Raw genomic sequence first — 21,258 nt, 5'->3', positions numbered from 1 at the left:
TCATCACCCATGACGTGTCCTTCCCTGATTCGTCAGCCACCCATCACATGTCCCGTCACCGGAAGAAAACAAACAAAAACATCCTGGACTACGTAGCTGATGTTAGTGAGTGCAACATGGATAACGAATTACAAGCGTTACTGACTTTGATGTCTTTGTTAGCAGCTGTTGTGCAAGCAAATTCTGCATTTTACAATGCTATAACTGCCTACATGCGCCGGAGGCAAACTATTATTCGAGCGATCTATGACAATTCCCGTGTGCAGCGGCGGTCCATGAAAAGAAATCTCTGGTCTTCGACATTTTCTAATCTTTGCAGAGGTAGCTAACGTTACTTGCTTCTTCATCAAATCTGAGGAATAGTCCATCCGTTTCCTGTTTACACCGGCACGCGCATGCACAGTGTTGGAGAATGGTCACGTGATCCTCGTTTTCAGTCGTTTTAAAATGTGGACGGAGATCAATTCTAATACGCAGCTAAAACGCTGGTGTGGACGGAGATAGTTTTCGTTTTAATTCTCCGTTTTTAAACGAAAACGCAGTAGTGTGGACGGGGCCTTAGTTAAGTTGCAAAGTGTTTAATATGCCATGAAGAACAAGCCGAATGTGTCTTTCACCATACTAATGTCTGAAGTGGTTGCTGCTCTGCAGATGGGCAACTAAACAAAATGATTCTGCCAAAGAACATTTCAGTGTGGTTTGTGCTCCTAGGGCCTGGCACTATTCTGAGGCTCGCACTAAGCAAGAAAAATATGTTTTGGCATCTGTTACATAAACCATATTTATTTTATTTTATTTGGTATGTGCGAGTGTAGTCATCCATACCTGTTTTGTTGATGCAAACCAAAGCAAGCTTCATCATTTGTCATTTGGAACGCTGTGATGTTCTTTGATGTTGTGAATCAATGAAAAGCCGAGCAGGATTATATTCATGTTAGTTTATTGAATATGTTTATCTTTGACTCAGTATGGGCCAGAGGATGACTGACACTTTAGTATCTAAATAAATCTCTGAGAAAATAATACTGTACTCTAAAATGGCATGTATTTTTTTTTCCACTAAATCTCTGAAGTACAATATATACATATTCTTAATATGATACATACTGGCATTAGCAAACAACAGCCATAGCATTGCGATTTTATGCTGTTTAATCGTTGATTTAGGGTTAACTGATTTGAATCCCCTTCATGACTTTAAATACATTCTTTCCCTTGGATACAAAAGTGGATTTAAATGACACGTCTCCTCTCTTCCATTCATATACAGTGCTTTCTCTCCAAAATATACTAATTTTGCATCCACTGACTCAAGAAAAAACAAGAGTAAAGACATTTTCGATAACAACATACCATTTACTAGCTTAAACTGTACTATTTCTCATCCTGCCAGTATTATTTTCTGGAAAGTCTACGATTTTCTCCCAGTCTTGAGAGCATTGGTGCATATTTCTCTATATATGCATACAATGAAATTATTCATGCAACTAATCTCAATAAAAGCTATTTCTTTTGGATATACACATCAGACAGAAACAGTTTTCCCAATCTGATCAATCGTTTAGAAGCAATAAAGTCAGATCAATACTTTTGAAAATCATTAACTGTATGTTCCAGAACAAATCTGAGCAGGTTTCTTCTTGAGCGTAAATCTGTTTAAAGAAATCAATGTATTGATAGAGCTTGTGGAGCTTGAATTCACATCTCAAACATCTGAATTGTAAACCAATTCCTTATGGTGCCTGGATAATAATTACAGTAGTAACAGACTAATGATTGAAAAAGTATTTAATAAAGAAGATTAAATTTCTAACTAGTTGACCTGAAAACTGTGATCCATTGTCTAGTAGATCATTTCTATAGCTTTGTCTCAATAAGCTATACACAGTTGACTGGATTTAATATGGCTGAGCAGCTGGGCAGTTACGATGCACATCACCTTAGCAGCAAGCACTCGAGAACACACAAACACGCGCACACAATGACACACACAAACACATCTTTCCCGCTCCCTGATATCAGTCTCACTGAGTTATTTCTGGGTGCTGTAAAAGTTGTAATGTAATGCCCGTTGGTGTGTGAAATTGAGGTAATTATATTGCGTATACTAGCGTCTACCAGAGAGGTTTTATAGAAAGTGTGACCAGAAAACTCAATCTAGACTGAAGAGCTTATGCAGTTGTGGATCACAACACAGAGAGTCTGGGGCAAAATGTGGCCTTGAGCTAAAAGGGAATGGGTTGGTCTAAAAGCATCACATTAGAAGGCTATGCCACATATCCTGTAACAGATTACACACGTTCAACCTTTTCCCCCACCACCGAAAGGATCATCAGATGGGTTGAGATTTCTCCAGGCCCAAAAACCCAAAGAATAGACATAGCTTACACAAAAACAGCACTTAGTGGTTTCTTCTTGGTCGCCCACTCACCACAGAGATGGACAAATAAAGTTAAGTGTTACAGAGGTTCCAAAGTTTCACAGAGACACACCTTGTGGTGAGCTTCCTTTCTGCACACAATATATATCCAGGTTCATGTGCTGGCTCTACTGTGGATTCGGAGTAAGTGCTAGTGAGGGAGAAGCAGGTCCGATTGGACACAAGCCCTCATGTGACCACCTGCTGTACTGTTGAGCGTTCGTGAGGACACGATTGGTCCCCGCAGTGCAGCCTCTTTAGGAGCCGCTGGAGTTTATGCGAAAAGTTCTTGTTCATTTGCCTATACATGAGGGGAATGGCAAAGCTACTGCAGAAGGCGAGCAGCATGGATAAACATCTCAGGAAGAAGTATGTGGTAAGGTTCTGCCTGTTGGAATAGCTCCCAGGAGCTCCAGCCACTGTGTGCACCAGTAAGGTCATGTAGTATGGAGTCCATAGAAGAAACTGCATGCACACAGAGGCCAGCAGCAACCTGTGGATGGAAGGATCGAGCCTCCCAGAGTCCTGGTCCAAAGGCGTGGACTCCTTCCTGATTCGGAGGATCAGCACGAACGCGTAAAGCACGGCAACTACCGGTACCACATACCCAATGAACATCATGATGGCGTCAGCCGCCTCTTTGTTTTGCATCTTGGAGCACTCGATGATCTTAGTGGAGACGTGATTGCACACATAGAAGAGCAGCGAAGAGAAGCTAGTGAGTACGGCACCGCCCCAGATAAAGCCGCAAACATGCTTGGTGTTGTAGACGCTGGACATGTAGGTGCGGGGAAGAGCCCGCTCAATATAATAGTCCAGACTGAGCAAGGTAGTGGAGTACATGATGACCAGAGAGGAGATGTTGAAGAGAATGAGGAGGGTGATGTAGATCTCATTGTTGTATTCCCACATGGGCCAGCGTGTAAAACTGGGGCCCAGCAACTCTACTGGAGCCACCAAGTTGAGCACCAGACCAGCAATGGCTATGTTCACAAAGTAGACATCAGGCATGGTCATGGTGACCTTGTTGGAAAGGTTGACCACCACCAGCAAGGCATTGTAGCAAAGCCCCACTGGAAAGCAGACAATGAGGTACACCAGAGAGAAGACGGACAGAATGAGTCCGAAGTCCTGGCAGAGCCGGAGTTCCACGTTGTCGTCCGTCTCATTGTAAACCATGCAACTCCACATTGCTAGACTTTCCAAAGGTGTCTGCTCCGTCTTTCTGAATCAGCTGTAAGAAAGAACATGAGCAGAATGTTAATGCAATGGTTTGTTTACAAAGTTATAAAGCGCTTTTATTACCCGACAAGATCCGTGGTGTCCAATCCTGCTATTTGAGTCCCGCTTTACTTCAGAGTTCAGCTTCAATACACTGCCTGGGAGTTTCTAGTGATCCTGAAATCCTTGATTAGCTAATTCATTAGTGTTTAATTCAATGATAGCTGGAAGTTGGAACTCCAAGAGCAGAATTGGACACCCTTGAATAAAATGATGGATAGTTGACAAATGCACTGATTATTTCTCTAGGTTTACAACTTCCTGTAAGTGGTAAACAACTACATAGTGCACCTGTAATGCTAAATTTAAGAATTGTTCATACTTTCTAGGTGTTTCCTGATCATTGGCTTGCAATAACCTTCTTGCTGTTGTTACCACCTCATAGAGAAGAAAACTGAAACCATACATAAACAGAACAGTCAATGCACAAGCATTAGATTTGGAGAAACACCATTATTTTCACATCCCTGCATCTTACAGACTGAATTGAACTCAGCACAATATGTTGCACTGGAGAGCAAAACCCTAAACACAAGAACTTCATTCCAGTCACCACGTGCCATTAAGGATCATGCTGTACAAAAAAAGAGGAAGGACACCATTATATGACATCAGATGTTACTTTCCATAACAATAGGTTCCACCTCTCCAGCTCAGCACCTTGGCTTGTTGGGCGGTGACAATGCACGTGCTGTGACCAAAGGATGGCATAATTCAGCTCTAAGGCTTTGAGGCGGGCAGATTTATGGCATGATATGCGACATGTCATGGGAGCAGTGGATGCACAGTGTGAAGTTTGAGTTCAGGATGAGGTCACAGCGCGGGCACATGCAGAGAGCTGCTCTGCAGTCCACTCATTAAAACATAATGACATAACACTCTCAGTGAGCTCTCACAATGTGAACAACACTTTTGTATGATTACACACAGGCTACATTATTGCTTTATTTTATTTAATTAGCTTCCTGGCTTCTTTTATGTAAACAATTGGTAAAGAGACCAAATTTAAGGAGTAAAGAGAGCAAACAAGCCAAATTTGAACCTGGTTTTCCTGTGTTTTTTATGTGAGATGAACGTGTGCTAGCCAAAATTATTTGTACCTATTATGTTTATTTGGAATAATTGCAATCATTGTGCACTTCCCATTCACACATACTCCAATCTTAATTAATTTAAAGTGACTATAGAATATATGTTAAGTGAATGTATTTATAATAACAACATAAAAACCAACAAATCAATGAAATCATCACTCACAATTATTTGCATGACAATTGTCGGGGGGGGGGGTGGGGGGGGATTGTGACAGCCCAAGTCATTATATATATAATGTCTTAAGAACATATTTTGCAAATCAAACTTTCTGATACAAGGCTTCTGGCTTTTGTGTGCATGTCAGCATGTATTTGGTCGTATAGAGTTGGAGTCTTCCCAGACAACGCTGAGCACATCTGAGCAGATACAATGACTGTTGAGTGCATGTTCCTATGTCTGCTTACATAACACAGTCACAGATCGGCTGTTTTGGCCTGGAGACAGGCAGCCATGGATTGCTCCACTATGACTCTCGCCAGAGGGTGGGGAAACTCATTTATCCTTTTTACCTTGTAGTCACACACCTATGGTGAACCAGCATGTTCAACAGCTCTGTCTGCAGCACTTTATGTTGCAGTCTAACCGGTATGTAACTAAATATTTTCATTGCAACACTTAAGGGTTAAACTCTGGTCTAGAGGAAAAACTTGTAAATAGGGATGTACGATATATCGCCCACCATATCGGTATCGGCTGATATGTGTATTTGTAATGTTACCGTTATCGGCCCGATAAGAAAATTTGGCCGATATATTAACATCGATAAATAATGGATTATTTCCTACATCTGAGGCACTTAAGTTGTGCACTGTTCGTCATGAGGGTTTTGAATTGCTTGAAATATGATTGGAATAACTTCAGAAAAGGAAAATTCGGTTAAGTGCAACATGTACAGCGCAGGCCTGTCATATAGGCTACAAAAAAAAAAAAATTGGATTTAAATTTATCGGCCAATATATAAGTTATTGGCTTTCAAATATAACGAATTATCAGTATCTGCCAAAATGTTCATATTGGGGAATCCCTACTTGTAAAGACTAAATTGTTTTCTTCACTGGCATGAGACTTGTGTTACCATGGGAAAACAATATGTGATGACATGGTTTCTAGGGCAGGTGTAAAAGTATGATTCCATAATGGCCATGCCGGCTTTTCTGCATGAATTACTTTCAAAGAAACAAAATATCTTGCAAATGGACTTTGCTGCTAGCAAACACAATAGAACATCCAAGACTAGTCACTACCTGTGTCCCTATCTCTCACTTAAAAACAGTCATCACCTGGTTCCCTTCTTCCTCTTCCTGTGACCATAGCAACCAATAGTGCAAATTAGGGCAGTACTGCTGAGTTTTAGTTGCAAACTGTTAAAATCATCTGTTTACTTTTTACACATCCACTGATCCATCTGAGGAGGATAGTTCAGACTGCATGCTGCCCATAAGGGAATTATTTCTTATAAGGATCAACGTTAAAAACTGTTGTGCTGCTTTATATTTTTGTGAACACAATGACAAATGTATTCAAAATTTTTTTTTGGGGGGGGGGGGAAGGAAGGTGAATCTTTAATAACATTATAAATGTCTTTACTGTCACTTTTTAACAATGTATGCTGTATAAAAGGTATTGTACATTTTTGTACACAGATGACTATTCAACCATCCTGTACATCCTTGCATTTCAAACTTGCAACCAGCATCTTGTCTGCCTCAAGAGACCATGACCAAACACTGTCTATGCTGGAAGACTGAAGCATTCCTGAGTGGGTGCAAAAGGTAGCTGACTTCACAGCGTACAATAAAAGCATGAAATTCAGAGAGTAGTTCTTCTAATGCCTTCAGCTCACGGATCGCATACATGAGCAAGCATGCCTGCAACGGTTAAGTGTCCATCCACTGTGTACCTCTCAGTGACCCCTGTTATTAACTGTACCTCCCTTATACAAACAAACAAGAAATCTTGGCTGACCATGCATCTGGATGAAGAGTGTTGTGGGAGTCAAACTAAATGCACTTGACACTTTCAGAGAAGTAGTCAACCCTCCGCCCGGCAGATGAAAGGAGGGTTCTGCTCCACACCCCTCGTATCCCCACTGGAATGTACAGCAAATTCTCAGAATCGGCTGAGTGATGTCACATGATTGCATTTTCTGAGCTTTGTGTGTGTGTGCGTGCTGCAAGGATTTAGGTAACGAATAGTAAACGAAGATGAGGACTGAGCGCTCTGCAGTCAAATCATGTTGTGCTACAATACATTTTTCACTTCTGTGTTTCAGCTGCAGGGATTAGGAAATAGAAAGCAGACTAAGAGGAAGACGACATAATTGGAGTCAAAAACACAAGGTTTAGCATATAGAAATACAGATGACACGCAAAAGTGACATAAACAAGAATGACACAAAAAAACTTCTCCAAAAACTAAATATGGTACTGCATGTTAAAACATCTCAGTGATTACAATGGAGGTCTTTTCAAAATTTTTCGTCTTTCGCAGAAGTGCGTCAAACAGGTTTCTTGTTTTTGCCAGTTTTACAGAAAACTGTTATGCTACAGTAAAAACCTGTTAACTGTAAGTTACCATGTACATAACCATCTGTAAATGGTTGTTGTAGCAATGTTCAGGGAAGAAGGAGGCGGGAACCGGCTAACATTCAAATAATTTTTTTTAAATAAAACAAACCAAACTAAAATACCGCCAGCAGCCCCTCGCGGACGACTGCTGGCTAAAATAAAACACAAATACAAAAAACCAAACTCAACTAAAATACAGGCCTGTTCCTCTCTCGATCATCAACGTCGGCGCTCCTCCGTGAGAGATGCGAGACCGGTGTGCTTCACAGGTGTTGCTCATTAGCAATCGCACCACCGGCCTCGCGCCGTTCTCTCACGTCCCTCGGTCGTCCTGTTCGCCACAGTTGTATTTAATTATTATATATGATTTTACGCTAAAATACTGCAAAATATATATAAAAAATAAATAAATAAAAGTAGTAAAAATAAAATAAGTAAAAAATAATAATCACCATATATTTGATGGGGAAAAACATCCGCTATAAAAAAAAAATTGTAGCCAAAATATCCCAGAAATAACCACTGTCATATTGTGCCGATTACTTCATTTGGAGCCCGAATCTGCACACGCACAGTAGTGATCCTGAGGTGGAGCCACGGTATCAAGGTCCCGCACATACTCCCGCTCCCTCCCGACTCAATCGCAAGCACAGCTGGCATACACCACGTTTTTATAGCATCTAATAACTAACTAAAACCAAACTTATTGGAAAAATCAACACTTAAACATATGTCAGCATGATAAGAACTACGTAAAATGACAGAAACCATCTTCGGAAGAAAATTGTAATTGGATTTTTTAGTTGGATTACATGAAGATGACAGGGTTTATGATGTAATATATCAAACCTTTAACCCACGCCAACAATTTTAAAGTAGCCCAATTCTGCTGGGAAATCAAGTACTTGGCAACCCTGCTGTACTTATTTACAGTTTATTTCTGGCAACCACAGCTGCCAGTTTTTTACTGTAAATTTAACAAAATATTGTTTACATAGTGAAACAACACGAATGTCATTATGTATGGTGTCAATGTATGGTGTTTTTACCCAGCAGCCCTCTTCCAAAACTAACCTTGCAACAGGCAGAATTAGTAGTAGTGGTCATCTTGGTATAGAGATCAAAGTGTGCCTCATAAATATTCAAATAAAAATATTCCGCTGGAAATATAAAATTAGTTGATCCTCCTCCATGTGAGCTCAAAGTTAAAATTTGTCCGGTGTGAAAGTATGGGTGTTTCAGTGGGATCTTTCGTGTTTTGCATCTGTAACTTTATTCAACACCGACTCGACCCGTTTCAAACTCTCGTCCTCCAACAGCACCATTCATTCTTACATGCTTTTCATCAGCTACACGCAGCCGGGGCTCTGATGACCAGGACATTTTTTAAGGATTACAATACCTTCCTGAAGCTGTGAAACGCAAACAAACGTCTCAATTAAACCTGCACATATTTGTGTTAGTCGTCCTGACACCGCCTCAGCTGTGTTGACCCCTGGGACGGCATGTTCTCTCAGCGCTTCTTTGTAAAGTTATCAGCAGGAGAGATCACTCTGGGTGTTTGAGTACCGCGTGCATGGTTTAATCGCTAGGCAGTCTTGAACCAAGAAAAACAAATTCACTGAAGGATTGTTTCTAGTTATACAAAGCGATTCATGTATGATTTGCATAGCATAATTTGTTTACTGGTGAACATTATATTTTGGTGTGTAGACTGTGTACATCATGTCTTAGCATTGTGGGATGTTGGGGTCACTCATATAAAAATATCTCCACATTTGGAATGAAATACATGGACTGAAGAGAATATGAGGGATCGAAGTTGACAACTGTATGAGAAAATTGGATAACAGGTTATGTAATCCTCTCATGTCCAGCTGGACACTCCAGAAGACCATGTTGGAGAGTAAAGCGCTCGCCAACGTCTTTAGGCAAAGAGGCATGCTTCTCTCAGCTGTCACATATGACGTTTGCGATCTTCAACAGAACTCATAGGCACATTGCCATCCTCTTACAAGTCCTACATGGTTCTGATCCAACAGTAAAGTAGCCTCTCCGGGGTTTTTGGTTATTTAGGTAACTCAAAGTCACTTCCCATGCAGCAACATCATTTGTCCACATGTATATTGCGAAATAAAATAATGTATCAGGGCGAAACTAAATTTCAGGCAAATAAAAACAACATGGTAATGCTTTTCTATATATATTTCTCCTCAACACAAAATTAATGGGATTAATGTTAGCAAACCTCAACTTGTGCTACTCTTTCCAAAACCAAACACATACAACACAAAATGTGGTGTAAAATGTAAATAAAAGATATTTTGATTATATTTAGTAGGCTAAATATTACACTACAAAACAGTGGTTTTCTTCTCAAAGATCACTAGTCAATGAGAATAAGCAACTAATGGTCACCATTATAAGACATATTTTGCTGATCCTGCACATAATTCCTGTCCGATTTAGTCCGATACTAATCCTAAACCTAAATCAGAGGGAGATGATAGTGGATAACACTGATGTAGAAGCACCTAACCCTGGTTGTAAGCCTAAACTTGACATTAAAAATGTGTCCCTTAAATCTGATTGGTTGATTAAAACGTTGTTTCAGGGTCAATTAAGAAGTTGATCCAGGAACATGTTGTACTTGGTGAAAACAGCAACTTACAAATCACCTTACATTAAGTTTAAAAACAATTAAACAATTTTCATTTGTTTGTTCAATACTTAGCTGATACACCTGGTTTGTTTTTATTTTTAAATATTAATTAAAAATAAAAGTTAAAAATTGATAAGCTATACAGAGTGTTTAAATGTAGAGACACAGTATGTTCCTTACACGCTCTGTTGATGCTTACAGGATGTTCCAAGCCCATCCAGGCACCTTATTGGAAAATATAACCAAAAATACAAGGCTAAATGTACAAACCCCATTTATACTTTTTTTTCCTGCGCATAATCTCAAAAACAACCCGTACGAAAATTAACCATGTTTTTATTTTTGTAAAAGTGTATTTTTTATTTATTTGTTTGGCAGATAGATTTGTATAACCACAAAAATACCATGGTTTAACTATGGTTAGTGTATCAAAACCATTGTTAATTTGTGGTTACCATGTTTATTTTTTATATGTAGTAAAACTATGGTTAATTGTCTTTTTGTAAACATACAGCGGGGGGAAAAATCTTCACAATGACTAAAAAGATGCGTATGTTTGACTGAGCAGTGAATATCATTGGTTTGTTTTTCATCCTGGCATTACACGTTTGAGTTTAACCTGAGTTATCTTTTACTGCCTATGATTTTAACCTGTCTGATGTTGCTGTTAACTGTCACATATGCCACACTTCGAGCGGTAAACTGTAATAAAGGGTCTAACATGCATGTGACTGATTTAGCGAGCTGTCTCATCCCTGCTGACTAGATACAGCAGTTTAAATGCTACTTTAAAAACAAATTTTAACTCAATACAGGGAGGTATTGCTAGCCTACTCACCAGAGGACCAGTTCTTGGCACTGAGAGACAGCTCTCTACGGAGGCATCGGGTTCTGCTGTATTTCCATTGACATTTCTCCTCGGATACTTTGACAAAAGCTCCCAAATCGGTAGCTAGACTTCCAGGACTTCGTATTAAATAAAGTAAGTAAAAATGCGATCGATTATGTCGCCGATATGTGGCGTAAACACAGTTGCATATGGTACATTCGTCTTTGGTCCGTCAAAGCTTGTTCTGGAAAGGGGAGGACGCTGATGATCTTACTACGAATCGAGTGGTGCTGAACTCTACTGTGTGTACACACGTCACGTGACCCTCCCCCACACTCCTCTTCAAGAGGCCCGACTGCAAAGTTATGAAATCTACTACGGTAAACCTTAGTTGTTAATATTCATAGTACAAACTAATTCTATTGGACTATCAAAACAAAGGCCCTAGTGGCTAATTAATATTCATTAGGCAGGCGTTTCGCTATTGGAAGGTTACCGAACAACGCCTGCGTAGGGTAATTAATATGCATGAATCTAGCCTTTGCCATTGGAAGGTTACCAGGCAACATGAGCGCGACCTTCTTAATATTCACTAGCGTAGCCTTAACGGTAGTAGCATTCGTAATTTCGCTTAGCTCGCGGTCCATGGACGAGAGTAGTAGAGGGAGGGAGACATACAGCAACTTTCAACCGCACACTCACTCACTATCGCGTTTAAAACCTGCCAGAGAAGCTTTGAGTCTGCAGGTCAGAGGATTACCGATCCCGCAGCATTATTTAGAGTTGGACAATTTTACACCGGTAGTCTGGATGAGGATAGTAACCTACTTGAATTTGATGTTGTTTTTACAGTAAACTCAGGTCTTTTTTGTTTGATAAAAATGCCTGAAGAAAACAGAATATAGTGATATAGAGTATGATTAGTAACATATGATTTGAATGTATTTAGTTTAGTTAAGTGTAGGCAATAAAAATAAGTCAATGTCACCAATGCGACAACATCATTTGCACACGCATGTAGGCTACATTGCAAAATAAACTAATGTGTCATAGTGCAAGACAAAATTTCAGGCAAAAAACAACAACAACATGGTTTTGCTTTTCCATATTTGTTTTCTCCTCAACACTAAATGAATGGGATTAATGTTTGAAAACCTCAACATGTGCAAACTTTTTCCAAAAGCAAAATAGGCTACAACACAAAACGTGGTGTGAAATGCAAATAAAAGATATTTTGATTATATTTAGCAAATATTAGAATATGATTTTAAATGTATTTAGTTTAGTTAAGTTTAATAATAATTTTTCAATCGCTGATTTTTAAAGGTGCACTCCGTTGTAAAGGTACAAAAAGTTTTGCAAACAAACAAAAATGTAGAGAAAATGAAAGCAATTTTATAAAATAGACTTTTAGTTTTATACTACATATGCAGTGTGTCCGAAATTTCATAGGCATACTGTCTGAATAAACTAAATTTGAATTTGAACTTACTACATGGCCATTAAAAAAGTATGTTGTAGCTATATAGTATGAAGGTGTTTAGTATAAATGTAATCCGGATGTACTACATCCGTCATGTTGACATTATCACATTACCAGTGTCAGCTGCGTTGCTTCACTGCCATTCATAAATCCTCTCCTGTGGCCTCATGGGATAGTAAAGTGTCCATCGTATGCACACTTCAGTATCTCGCCTGAAGTATTAGCTCATCCAGGTACTTTTCTTCTACTGTTTTCCCATACTATATAGTAGGAAAGTATCACGCAATGATGGAGTTCTGCTCTGTTGAGATCACGTGACCAGTCGTGTCACGCAATTGACTGAGCTACTGATATAATAATACTATGGCTGTGTCCGAAACCGCATACTTTCGGAGTAGGAACTTCATGGATGTTTAAAAAAGAATGTTTGCTTCCGAAATCGCACACTAGGCAAACAACAGTATGTGACCAAAGAAGTATGTCCGAATTCACAGCAGTCATAAAAGAGTAGGCAAAAAGACCCAGAATGACCTACTATTTTTGGTGAGATTCTGAAGTGCGCATTCGATGGACACTTTACTATCTTATAAGACCATGGGTGAGGATTTATGAATGGCAGTGAAGTTAAGCTGGTAGGTCACATGATAATGACAACATTACGAATGTAGTACGTCCGGATTACATTCATACTACACACAGTCATACTATATACAACACACTTTTTTTAGTCGTCGTGAAGTAATTATTCAAAATAAGTAAGAAAGTTTGCGATCTCGGATGCAGCCTTTGTTCTTTAAAATGTATAAATGCAATCTGGTCATACTGCATTTGTCGTGATGTCATTGTCATGTCACACTGCCATTCACCAATCCTCTCCCATGGCTTCACGGGATGGTAAAGTGTTTACTGTCTATACACTTCAGAATCACGCCAGAAGTAGTAGGTCATCCAGGGTACTTTTCGGCAACGGTTTTATGAATACTGTGAATTCAACATTCTGCTTTTTTCATGTACAGTTTTTTGCCTGTTATCCACCTCATCTTTAACGTAAGAGCGGATACGGATGTTACTTGAATGTGCAAAGGCTTCTACTGTCATTCGCTTCCAATTATTATAACTGTACAAAAACAGTCAAACAAACAAACTGGTTTGCAGCGCAAATTGTTTTACCATTTATTGCTCTTTGTTATTCTTAGTTATTTCCCTATAGCTGCTTATGAAACGGGCATCTCGCATATTCAAAGAAAATAGATTACTTCTGCTTTGCAAAATAAGGTGGCTAGGGAAGTATGCATATTCGAATGCAGCTAAAGTTTACTTTATAGCACTTCCAACCAGTGCTCAGATCGCTTATAACTTTACCAGACCCAACAACAGAGCTCGAGTAAATAACCCAGAGTGATAGTATAGCATGTGTCCGTTCAACCGTTCCAAGTCCAAGTCCAAATTAGGATAAGACTATTAGAATAAAACACAGTGACCCACAGCTCGAGGACAAACACAAACATAACTTACTGAGTGTATCTTTAAAGTTTTAACCTTTGTCAATGGCCACCAAGACATGCTCTAATCAGCATATGTGACTGCTATTCATTTTATGCGTTCATTATTATGTATAGAGCTGTTTCCTCTTTCATCTCTTTTTCAAGAAACTGGAGGAAAGTCTTTTGCAGTTCTGTTTTCCAGGACATTTCGTTGTTAGTCTCTCATAATATGACTAGTTAGAAAAGAAGCTTAAAGACTGTGAAAAGCGAGACCCACTCTAAGTACAACCCTGTTTATGACCCACATTTTGAAATCCTGACCCACAGAGCTCCAGAAAGACGTTTTATAACAGCCTGTAATTACCCTAATGTTTGTTCTAGTTGGAACACAGCTTTATTTTTAGAATACAAACTTCCACGTTTATAGTGTTTACTTATCAACCAATTCCCTGCTTATGATTACTAAGCGTGTTGTCAACACTGACAGTTACCACATATCTAGCAATGCCCAGTTTTAAATTTGAGAATTTTCTCTACACTTGTAACAAGATAAGACACTGCAGATTAAGGAGAAATCTACAGGATAAGTGCATTTTTTTATTGCTTTGGGTTGTATGGAGAAAACCTCTTAAAAGACAGCCAATCCTTGTACTCAGCATCTCTGTGGAGTCTCTGGGAAGAGATGATCCTGCGGCTGAGCATTGTGGTTATGCAATGACCACTGTTAACTACGTCCGTGTCCACTAATGGCGACCACTTTATCCTTTTCTCGAAACCACGTGGCCTCCTGGGTCCTCCCCTTGTTGCTATCAGAGTAGTAGTAGTATTTACGGCGTTAGGAATGCAGATAAAGAATGAACCATGGCTGTGTAATCCTTTTCAATTTTAAAAATGTGTAGAGACATGCCTATACATTTTTGCTTGCAGTACTTACAGGCCTTCTACTTCAAACCCTTGTGCAGCAGAAATATTAGAGGTCTGTGCCCCTGTTTCCTCCGAACAATTGGCCTAATCTCTTTTAATATGACCTGAATTTGGGTCAATACATTTTGATGTGGATTTTTATAATAGTGATTTGCAAATCACATGGGTCGTAATCCTGGCTGCCTTTGCTGAACTGTGCTGAATTCACATTTATCCAAAGTAATGGATGAAACCCGTAGTTTCATTCGAGCTGCTGGTGAGGTATTAAAGAATTAGTATTTTATGATTAATCCTCAGTGGGTGTGTCCTGGCGGGGCAGGGACAGCAGCACGTATGCTGAGAATCATTCATGATTACTTTTGGCCATTATCCAGAGAGGAAGATGATAAACACAGCACATTTGAAATGAGCAGTGTTGGCGAATGTTAGGCTAACACTGTAGAAATCACTTTTTTAATCAGAAATATCTAAACTTGAGAACAAACATAAAATGTTATAACTTGTTTTAAAGACCCTTTGTGGTGGAAATCAAGTTTTTTAATGTTGTTTATATGTCCATGTGGTGTTTTTAATATGCTTTAAGACAAATTCATCAGTCAACACCATTGCTGAGTATTTTCTCCTTAAACCTGCAGTGAACCAAAGAGTCTCAAAAACGCTGTTTGAAAACGCTCCTGTTTCCTACATCACAAACATGTTACCAATCCCATCAATGTGGGGGGCGGGGCTTTTCTCAACTGACTTTCTACGATGTTCAAAGAGTTTCTATGGATGCCGATTATTAGTACTTAGCGATTATTAAAATTAGCAACACATTATTAGCTGTTTGATAATGTAGTCAAGCCAAAGGCTAATCATATGAATTACTCCGACGTTTGGACGTTGTAAAGAGCGATGCATAAAACGTATTACCATTCTGATATATTCTTCTGAATGAGTTTCTGGTTGAAACATTAATGGCTGAATTAAACCAATTATTTGCACTTGCCATTGTATGACATTCACTGAAAACCATGAAAATGACCATATTTATTTTCTGCAACTAAAATAAAAGAGACGAGCAGAAAAGAAATAGGCCTATGTTTATCTAATGTTCATGAACTGAACGACACTTTTAATGGTTTTCACTGGACTTCTAATTATATATTTTTTCATCAGGCATCAGTTCTTTTCTGGGAAACTGACTCATATGTTTACAGGTATTCTGCATTTTGCTTTACCTTATAAGGACATGATGATTTTATCTGAGATGGTGGGTGTGGATAGATAAATGCATGGACTAAAATCCTTATATTTACAGTAGTCAGTGACTCATGTATGAAAGAAGTCTCTTATGCTTATGAAGGCCTGCTATATGATCAGGAAAAATATGAATATTTTATAATGTAAAATCTTGAAATATGATTGCGTTTTAAAAACAGTTTTCTATTGTAATATATTTTAAAATGTAATTTATTCCTGTGATGTCAAAGCAGAATTTTCAGCATTGTTATATACTCCAGTCTTTTTCAGTGTCACATGATCCTTCAGAAATCATTCTTTTATGCTGATTTGATGCTCAAGAAACATTTCCTATCATCAGTTTTCAGTGTGTCTATACGATTTTAGTTTTAAAAGTTTTAAAATTTGTTATTTATTTTTTTGCCAGTTTTATTCTTCACCAGGTAAAAAAAAATCATCTGCAGCACAATTTGAGGTATGATTCATATCTTTAACACAAATAATTCAGTTGCACACAGAAGTTTAATACTTAGAAGTTTGTATAAATTGCCAATAATAAGCAATTAATAAAATAACTGTTTTGAAAGGAATATGTTTTGCAAATAAGTGTGGAAGCACACACATATAAGGGTATAGATACTGTATGTTAATCTTTTGATATTACTCTGGCCTGCAAATGTCCTGTAGATTTATTGGATTATACCAAAGTTCAGTAACTTTACAGTATTTCCTGCTATGGATTGAATGTTTGAGAGAGTGAGGTCAGTGTTTGTTTTCGGTGAGCTATAGATTACAGATCAGTGATAGTCACAGTCACATCTGATATCTGGGTTAGTTGGTCCATGTGTGCTCTGCAGTATTGTAGAGTTGTTCTTTCTTTGTGCAGGTAGGACTTTGTAAGTGCCGAGACCTAAATATTTTTTATACCACTTGACAGACACTAATGAGAGAAAAGGATATAGAGAATACAGGGACACGACTAAATCACTTTTTATCCCCAAGCTCTCAAATCTCTCCCCTTCCTAGAAGTCGCAGGACAGTGCAGTTTTGACCTGCTGTCACCTTCTTCTAAAGGAATTAGACTTCACCAAGACATATGGCCAGATTAATTAATGAAAGTCCCAGTTATCACAGCAACAGACCCTCACTTGTTCATGTTAAAGTGATTGTGTGTGTGTGTGTGTGTGTGTGTGTGTGTGTGTGTGTGTGTGTGTGTGTGTGTGTGTGTGTGTGTGTGTGTGTGTGTGTGTGTGTGTGTGTGTGTGTGTGTGTGTGTGTGTGTGCGTGTGTGCGTGTGTGTGTGCGTGTGTGTGTGCGTGTGTGCGTGTGTGTGTGTTCATGTTTTTCTATCCCAGGGGGGACTTCAACCTGAATGCACACACTCATGGGGCCTCGTGTCCTTGTAGGGACCTAAATTCCCCATGAGGAAACAAGCTTATAAATCAAAGTTTTGTGTGGATAGGTTTAGGGGTAGGGTTAGTGTAAGGGGATTGAATACAGTTTGTACAGTATAAAAACCAGTACGTCTATGGAGTCGCCACAGAGATGTAAACCAAACGTGTGTGTGTGTGTGTGTGTGTGATTCTTAGAATTGAGAAGCAACATTATAGACACATAAAACATTGGAGTAAACAAAATAAAAATGTAAGCAATTAGAGACATATTTATGCAAAAGAGATACCATCTTACACAGTATTGCTTGTCAAGTAAAATCTTGTTTTAAGGATGTACAGGTATTTTTACTGAAAGCTCGATATTTTACTAGATTTATTCTTCTTCTGCAGTGTAGAAAACAAGTGTACATTAATACAATCGTTGGACTGGGAAATTTAACCACCGTTCATTGGACACAACCACTGTGCTACATACATTTTGGCGAAAATAAATGGTGTGAAAGGGAATTGAGCATTTGGGAATAAAGTGTTCAAGATTTTAGCAGTTAGGAAGACTCATTAAAAAATTCAGACATTTCGTATTAAACATTGCAACAGTCATTTTTAACTAAATGTATGTTTATTTAAAGTAGGGCAAATTATATCTATCTATATACAGAAATATTTAATAATATTTCTTGTACTGTATTCTATTTTAATATATTTTAAAATGAAATTTATTCCTGTGATCAAAGCTGATTTTCAGCATCATTACTCCAGTCTTCAGTGTCACATGATCATTCAGAAATCATACTAATATGATGATTTGATCCAAAAGAAACATTGTGTAGAACAATGTTGAAAGCATTGGATTATTTGCACAGAAAGTTTAAAAGAACAGCGTTTATTTGAAATATAAATCTTTTCTAACACTATAAATTACTTTACTGTCTTTTTGATCAATTTAATGCATATGAGCTGTATAAAAGTAAAAATATTACTGACCCAAAAATTTTTCAGTAACGTGTATCACATTTATATTTATTTACAGTAAATTTCATTGTGATGTTTCACAACATTCAAGGCGGACAAACTAATTCGAGTCAAGTGAAGTGGACAGGGAGCAGTGGACACTGCGTAGGGAACCCTGGATGTGGATCTGAACGCAGCTCTAAAGTGTACAGCTTCCTCCCACGGCAAGACCGATGTTTCCTTGCTATTTCCTGAGGAGAGAGATCAAACGTAACTGTGCCTTTGATGCTCTCTGCTTGTCATCCGGTTTGGGCCAAGTTACCGTGGTCTTTGTATGCTATTTGTGCACCCAAGTGAGAAACGGTGTAGATTAAGATCATCAAGCTCATCTTTTACAATGTCTTTTCTGGGATGGAAGTTCCCCCTGTTGCTCCACAAACACTTCTGTCAACATCCAGCAACAAGGCGCCATCTGATCGCTCCTAACATGCCTTTAAGCTCTTAGGCTGTGTATTCCTCTGTAAACCCATTATGCCATGGTACAGATTAGGTTCACGGACAGCTTGACTCTTCCTCACCCCGACACACGATGAACAGCCCTCCCCTCTCTTCTGGATTTTATCAGGCTTTAGTCGGATATACTGTACACTGTCAGTCCAAGATTTATATTTATATATATATATATATATATATATAGATTTATATGCTGTGGTGAGCATAAGAGACCTTTTTTTGAAAATCATTAAAAAGTCTTACTGACCCCAAACTTTTGAAAGGTGGTGTATTTCAGCAAATATATTGAAATATGAAATGCTTTATGAAGTTAAAATGTTATTGGTAATTTAATAGCTTTTCAGAAATATTGAAACAGTAAAACAGTTATGAAGCACAAAACAATTTATAAAACTGCAAAAATTGAAAACGCACGTACAAAAAATTATTATTGTTGTAGCTAACAGAACTTTTAATTTGACAACTTTCAGCCTTTTAAATACCTGTCACGGCGTACTATAAATATGGATGTTTTAACTTTTGCACACAGAGTTATTGTGTACGATTTTAATTGAATACCCCTAAAATCTTGCCCAGAAGTTGCTATACACATTTTCCCCACTATTCAGTAGGTTGGTTGCCCAAATCAAAAGTACATCCACAGTTCTGTTCCCCAAATATGACTTGGGTATCATTTTCAATGGCATGAAAATCTGATCACTTATCATTTAAATAATGTGACCACAAGCTGCATGATTTGAGGAATCATCCATGTAGCACAAACCACGTAGGATGAAATTTAATACATATAGGGGTGTTTTCAGATCCTGAACACTAATTATAAGTGACAGTAAAAGTGACACTTGCCTTAGCAAACACCTCTAATGAGAGTAACACAATAAAGCACACATGTGGAGACATTGTGGGGTTATTTTAGGCTGGTGTCATGTCGAGGCCTGTCATCCTGTCAGATCATTCTGGGAAACATCAGCCTGAGGGACCCACATGATGCAGGTCCTGTCTGCCCGTCTTAGGCTGCAGGTGTCCTGATCCTCTGTGTCTGCTTCTATTTCTGTCTGTGTCTGAGACAACTGATGCTTTGGGGGAAAAAGGGCAAATTTATAATTCAAAAACTTTATTGTCTATCAACAACAACCAGTGATACAAATTGGTGTTAGGGAAAAAGGCTCACATCACATATATCAAACAAAGACACAATTATTCTTAAGCAAACACATTTAGAAAACAATTAATACATAAAATAACTAAAGATAATGATCAACATTAACTTAACCTTATTTTATTAGCTGAATTTTCAGCATCACCACATCTTTCTCATTATGCAGATTTGCTGTATGATGTTTAAATTTGACGAATAGGACGTTAGACAATTGTACTGCTTAATGTTTTTATAGAAACCGTTATTTTATAAATTTTCAGGATTCTTTGAGGAATAGAAAGTTCTTTTTTTTTTTTTAAATTGTCACCTTTGTCAGTCTTAACAGTCACGTTTGATCAATTTATTCAGTGCACCCCTGCTGAATAAAACTATTTATTTCTTTTAAAAGAAAAAGAAATGAAAGTGATTTTGATCCTGGAACAACATTCCTGTCCGAAAATGTAGCCCTAACCCTATCCTTATCCCTACCCATAAACCTAACCCTATCCGTAACTCATAAAATCAGAGGGAAATGATGGTGAATAACACTGATGTAGAATCAGTGCTAATCAATCCTGGTTGTAAGCCTAAACTTGACATTAACTTTAAGCTTGACCCTCAAATCTGATTGGTTGTTTGGAATGTTATTTCAGGATCAACAAAGATGTTGATCAAGGAACATGTTCTACTTGATAAAATCATATTTACCATCAATTTTTTTTAAACTGTCTGGTCATTGTTTTTTTTAAAATTCAGCTACACTCCATACAGTTTGTAAGCTATATTCAAATTGCATGGAAACATGGAGCCACTGTGCAGTTATTCAAAATGTCTCCTTTTGAGTTCCATGAAAGGAAGGATATGTTTGGAACGATATAGGGGTGTGTGGGTGTGAACATTTTTGGCTGGAGTATTTTTTGGCAGTGGAAATCAAATTTTAAGCCAATAGTAGCCTACCTATGGGTTTTTTCATATACATTTTACCCAACCATCATGGCCTACCCCAGCCCGTAAGTTTCTTCAATAGGAGCCAGCAAACCTTTGATTCCCTGTAAATGATGTAATCACTGGTGGCGATTCCCGTTGGTACGTTATTTACCCTCAGATGAGGTGTGTGGCGAGCCAGAAGCTGATAAGCATCTGTGCCTCTCCGCGCTGAATGAATAATCTCCTCTCTTGGAGAGTGTTTCCTCGATTCAGTCTTCTTGGCTCTGAGATCTAAATAAACTAGAATGGACAGAACAGCCGCTGTTTGTCAGATGGAACTCAAGCACAAAGATAAAAGCTGTAATTGCCG

General features: G+C 38.3%; 1 protein-coding gene across 1 annotated transcript; it reads right to left on the bottom strand.

Annotated features, from left to right (window-relative positions):
- Nucleotides 1–923: 923 nt before the first annotated feature.
- On the bottom strand, nt 924–11,187 carry gpr146 (G protein-coupled receptor 146). The gene is made up of 2 exons (XM_077213413.1): nt 10,863–11,187; nt 924–3,653 (listed from the first exon to the last, which is right to left on the bottom strand). The coding sequence occupies exon 2, from the start codon at nt 3,608–3,610 to the stop codon at nt 2,609–2,611; it is 1,002 nt and encodes a 333-aa protein (XP_077069528.1). The 5' UTR covers nt 3,611–3,653; nt 10,863–11,187; the 3' UTR covers nt 924–2,608.
- Nucleotides 11,188–21,258: the final 10,071 nt, after the last annotated feature.

The sequence above is a fragment of the Siphateles boraxobius genome, unplaced genomic scaffold (assembly GCF_051911475.1).
Source record: "Siphateles boraxobius isolate OS27281-9 unplaced genomic scaffold, OSU_SipBor_1 66, whole genome shotgun sequence".
In the NCBI taxonomy this organism is placed as follows: Eukaryota; Metazoa; Chordata; class Actinopteri; order Cypriniformes; family Leuciscidae; genus Siphateles; species Siphateles boraxobius.
The sequence above is the reverse complement of the archived record's forward strand: the minus strand, read 5'-3'. Positions and strand labels throughout refer to the sequence as shown.

Bases quoted from the DNA above. Each gene is read 5' to 3' on its own strand.
- gpr146 (XM_077213413.1), bottom strand. From the start codon at position 3,610: ATGTGGAGTTGCATGGTTTACAATGAGACGGACGACAACGTGGAACTC.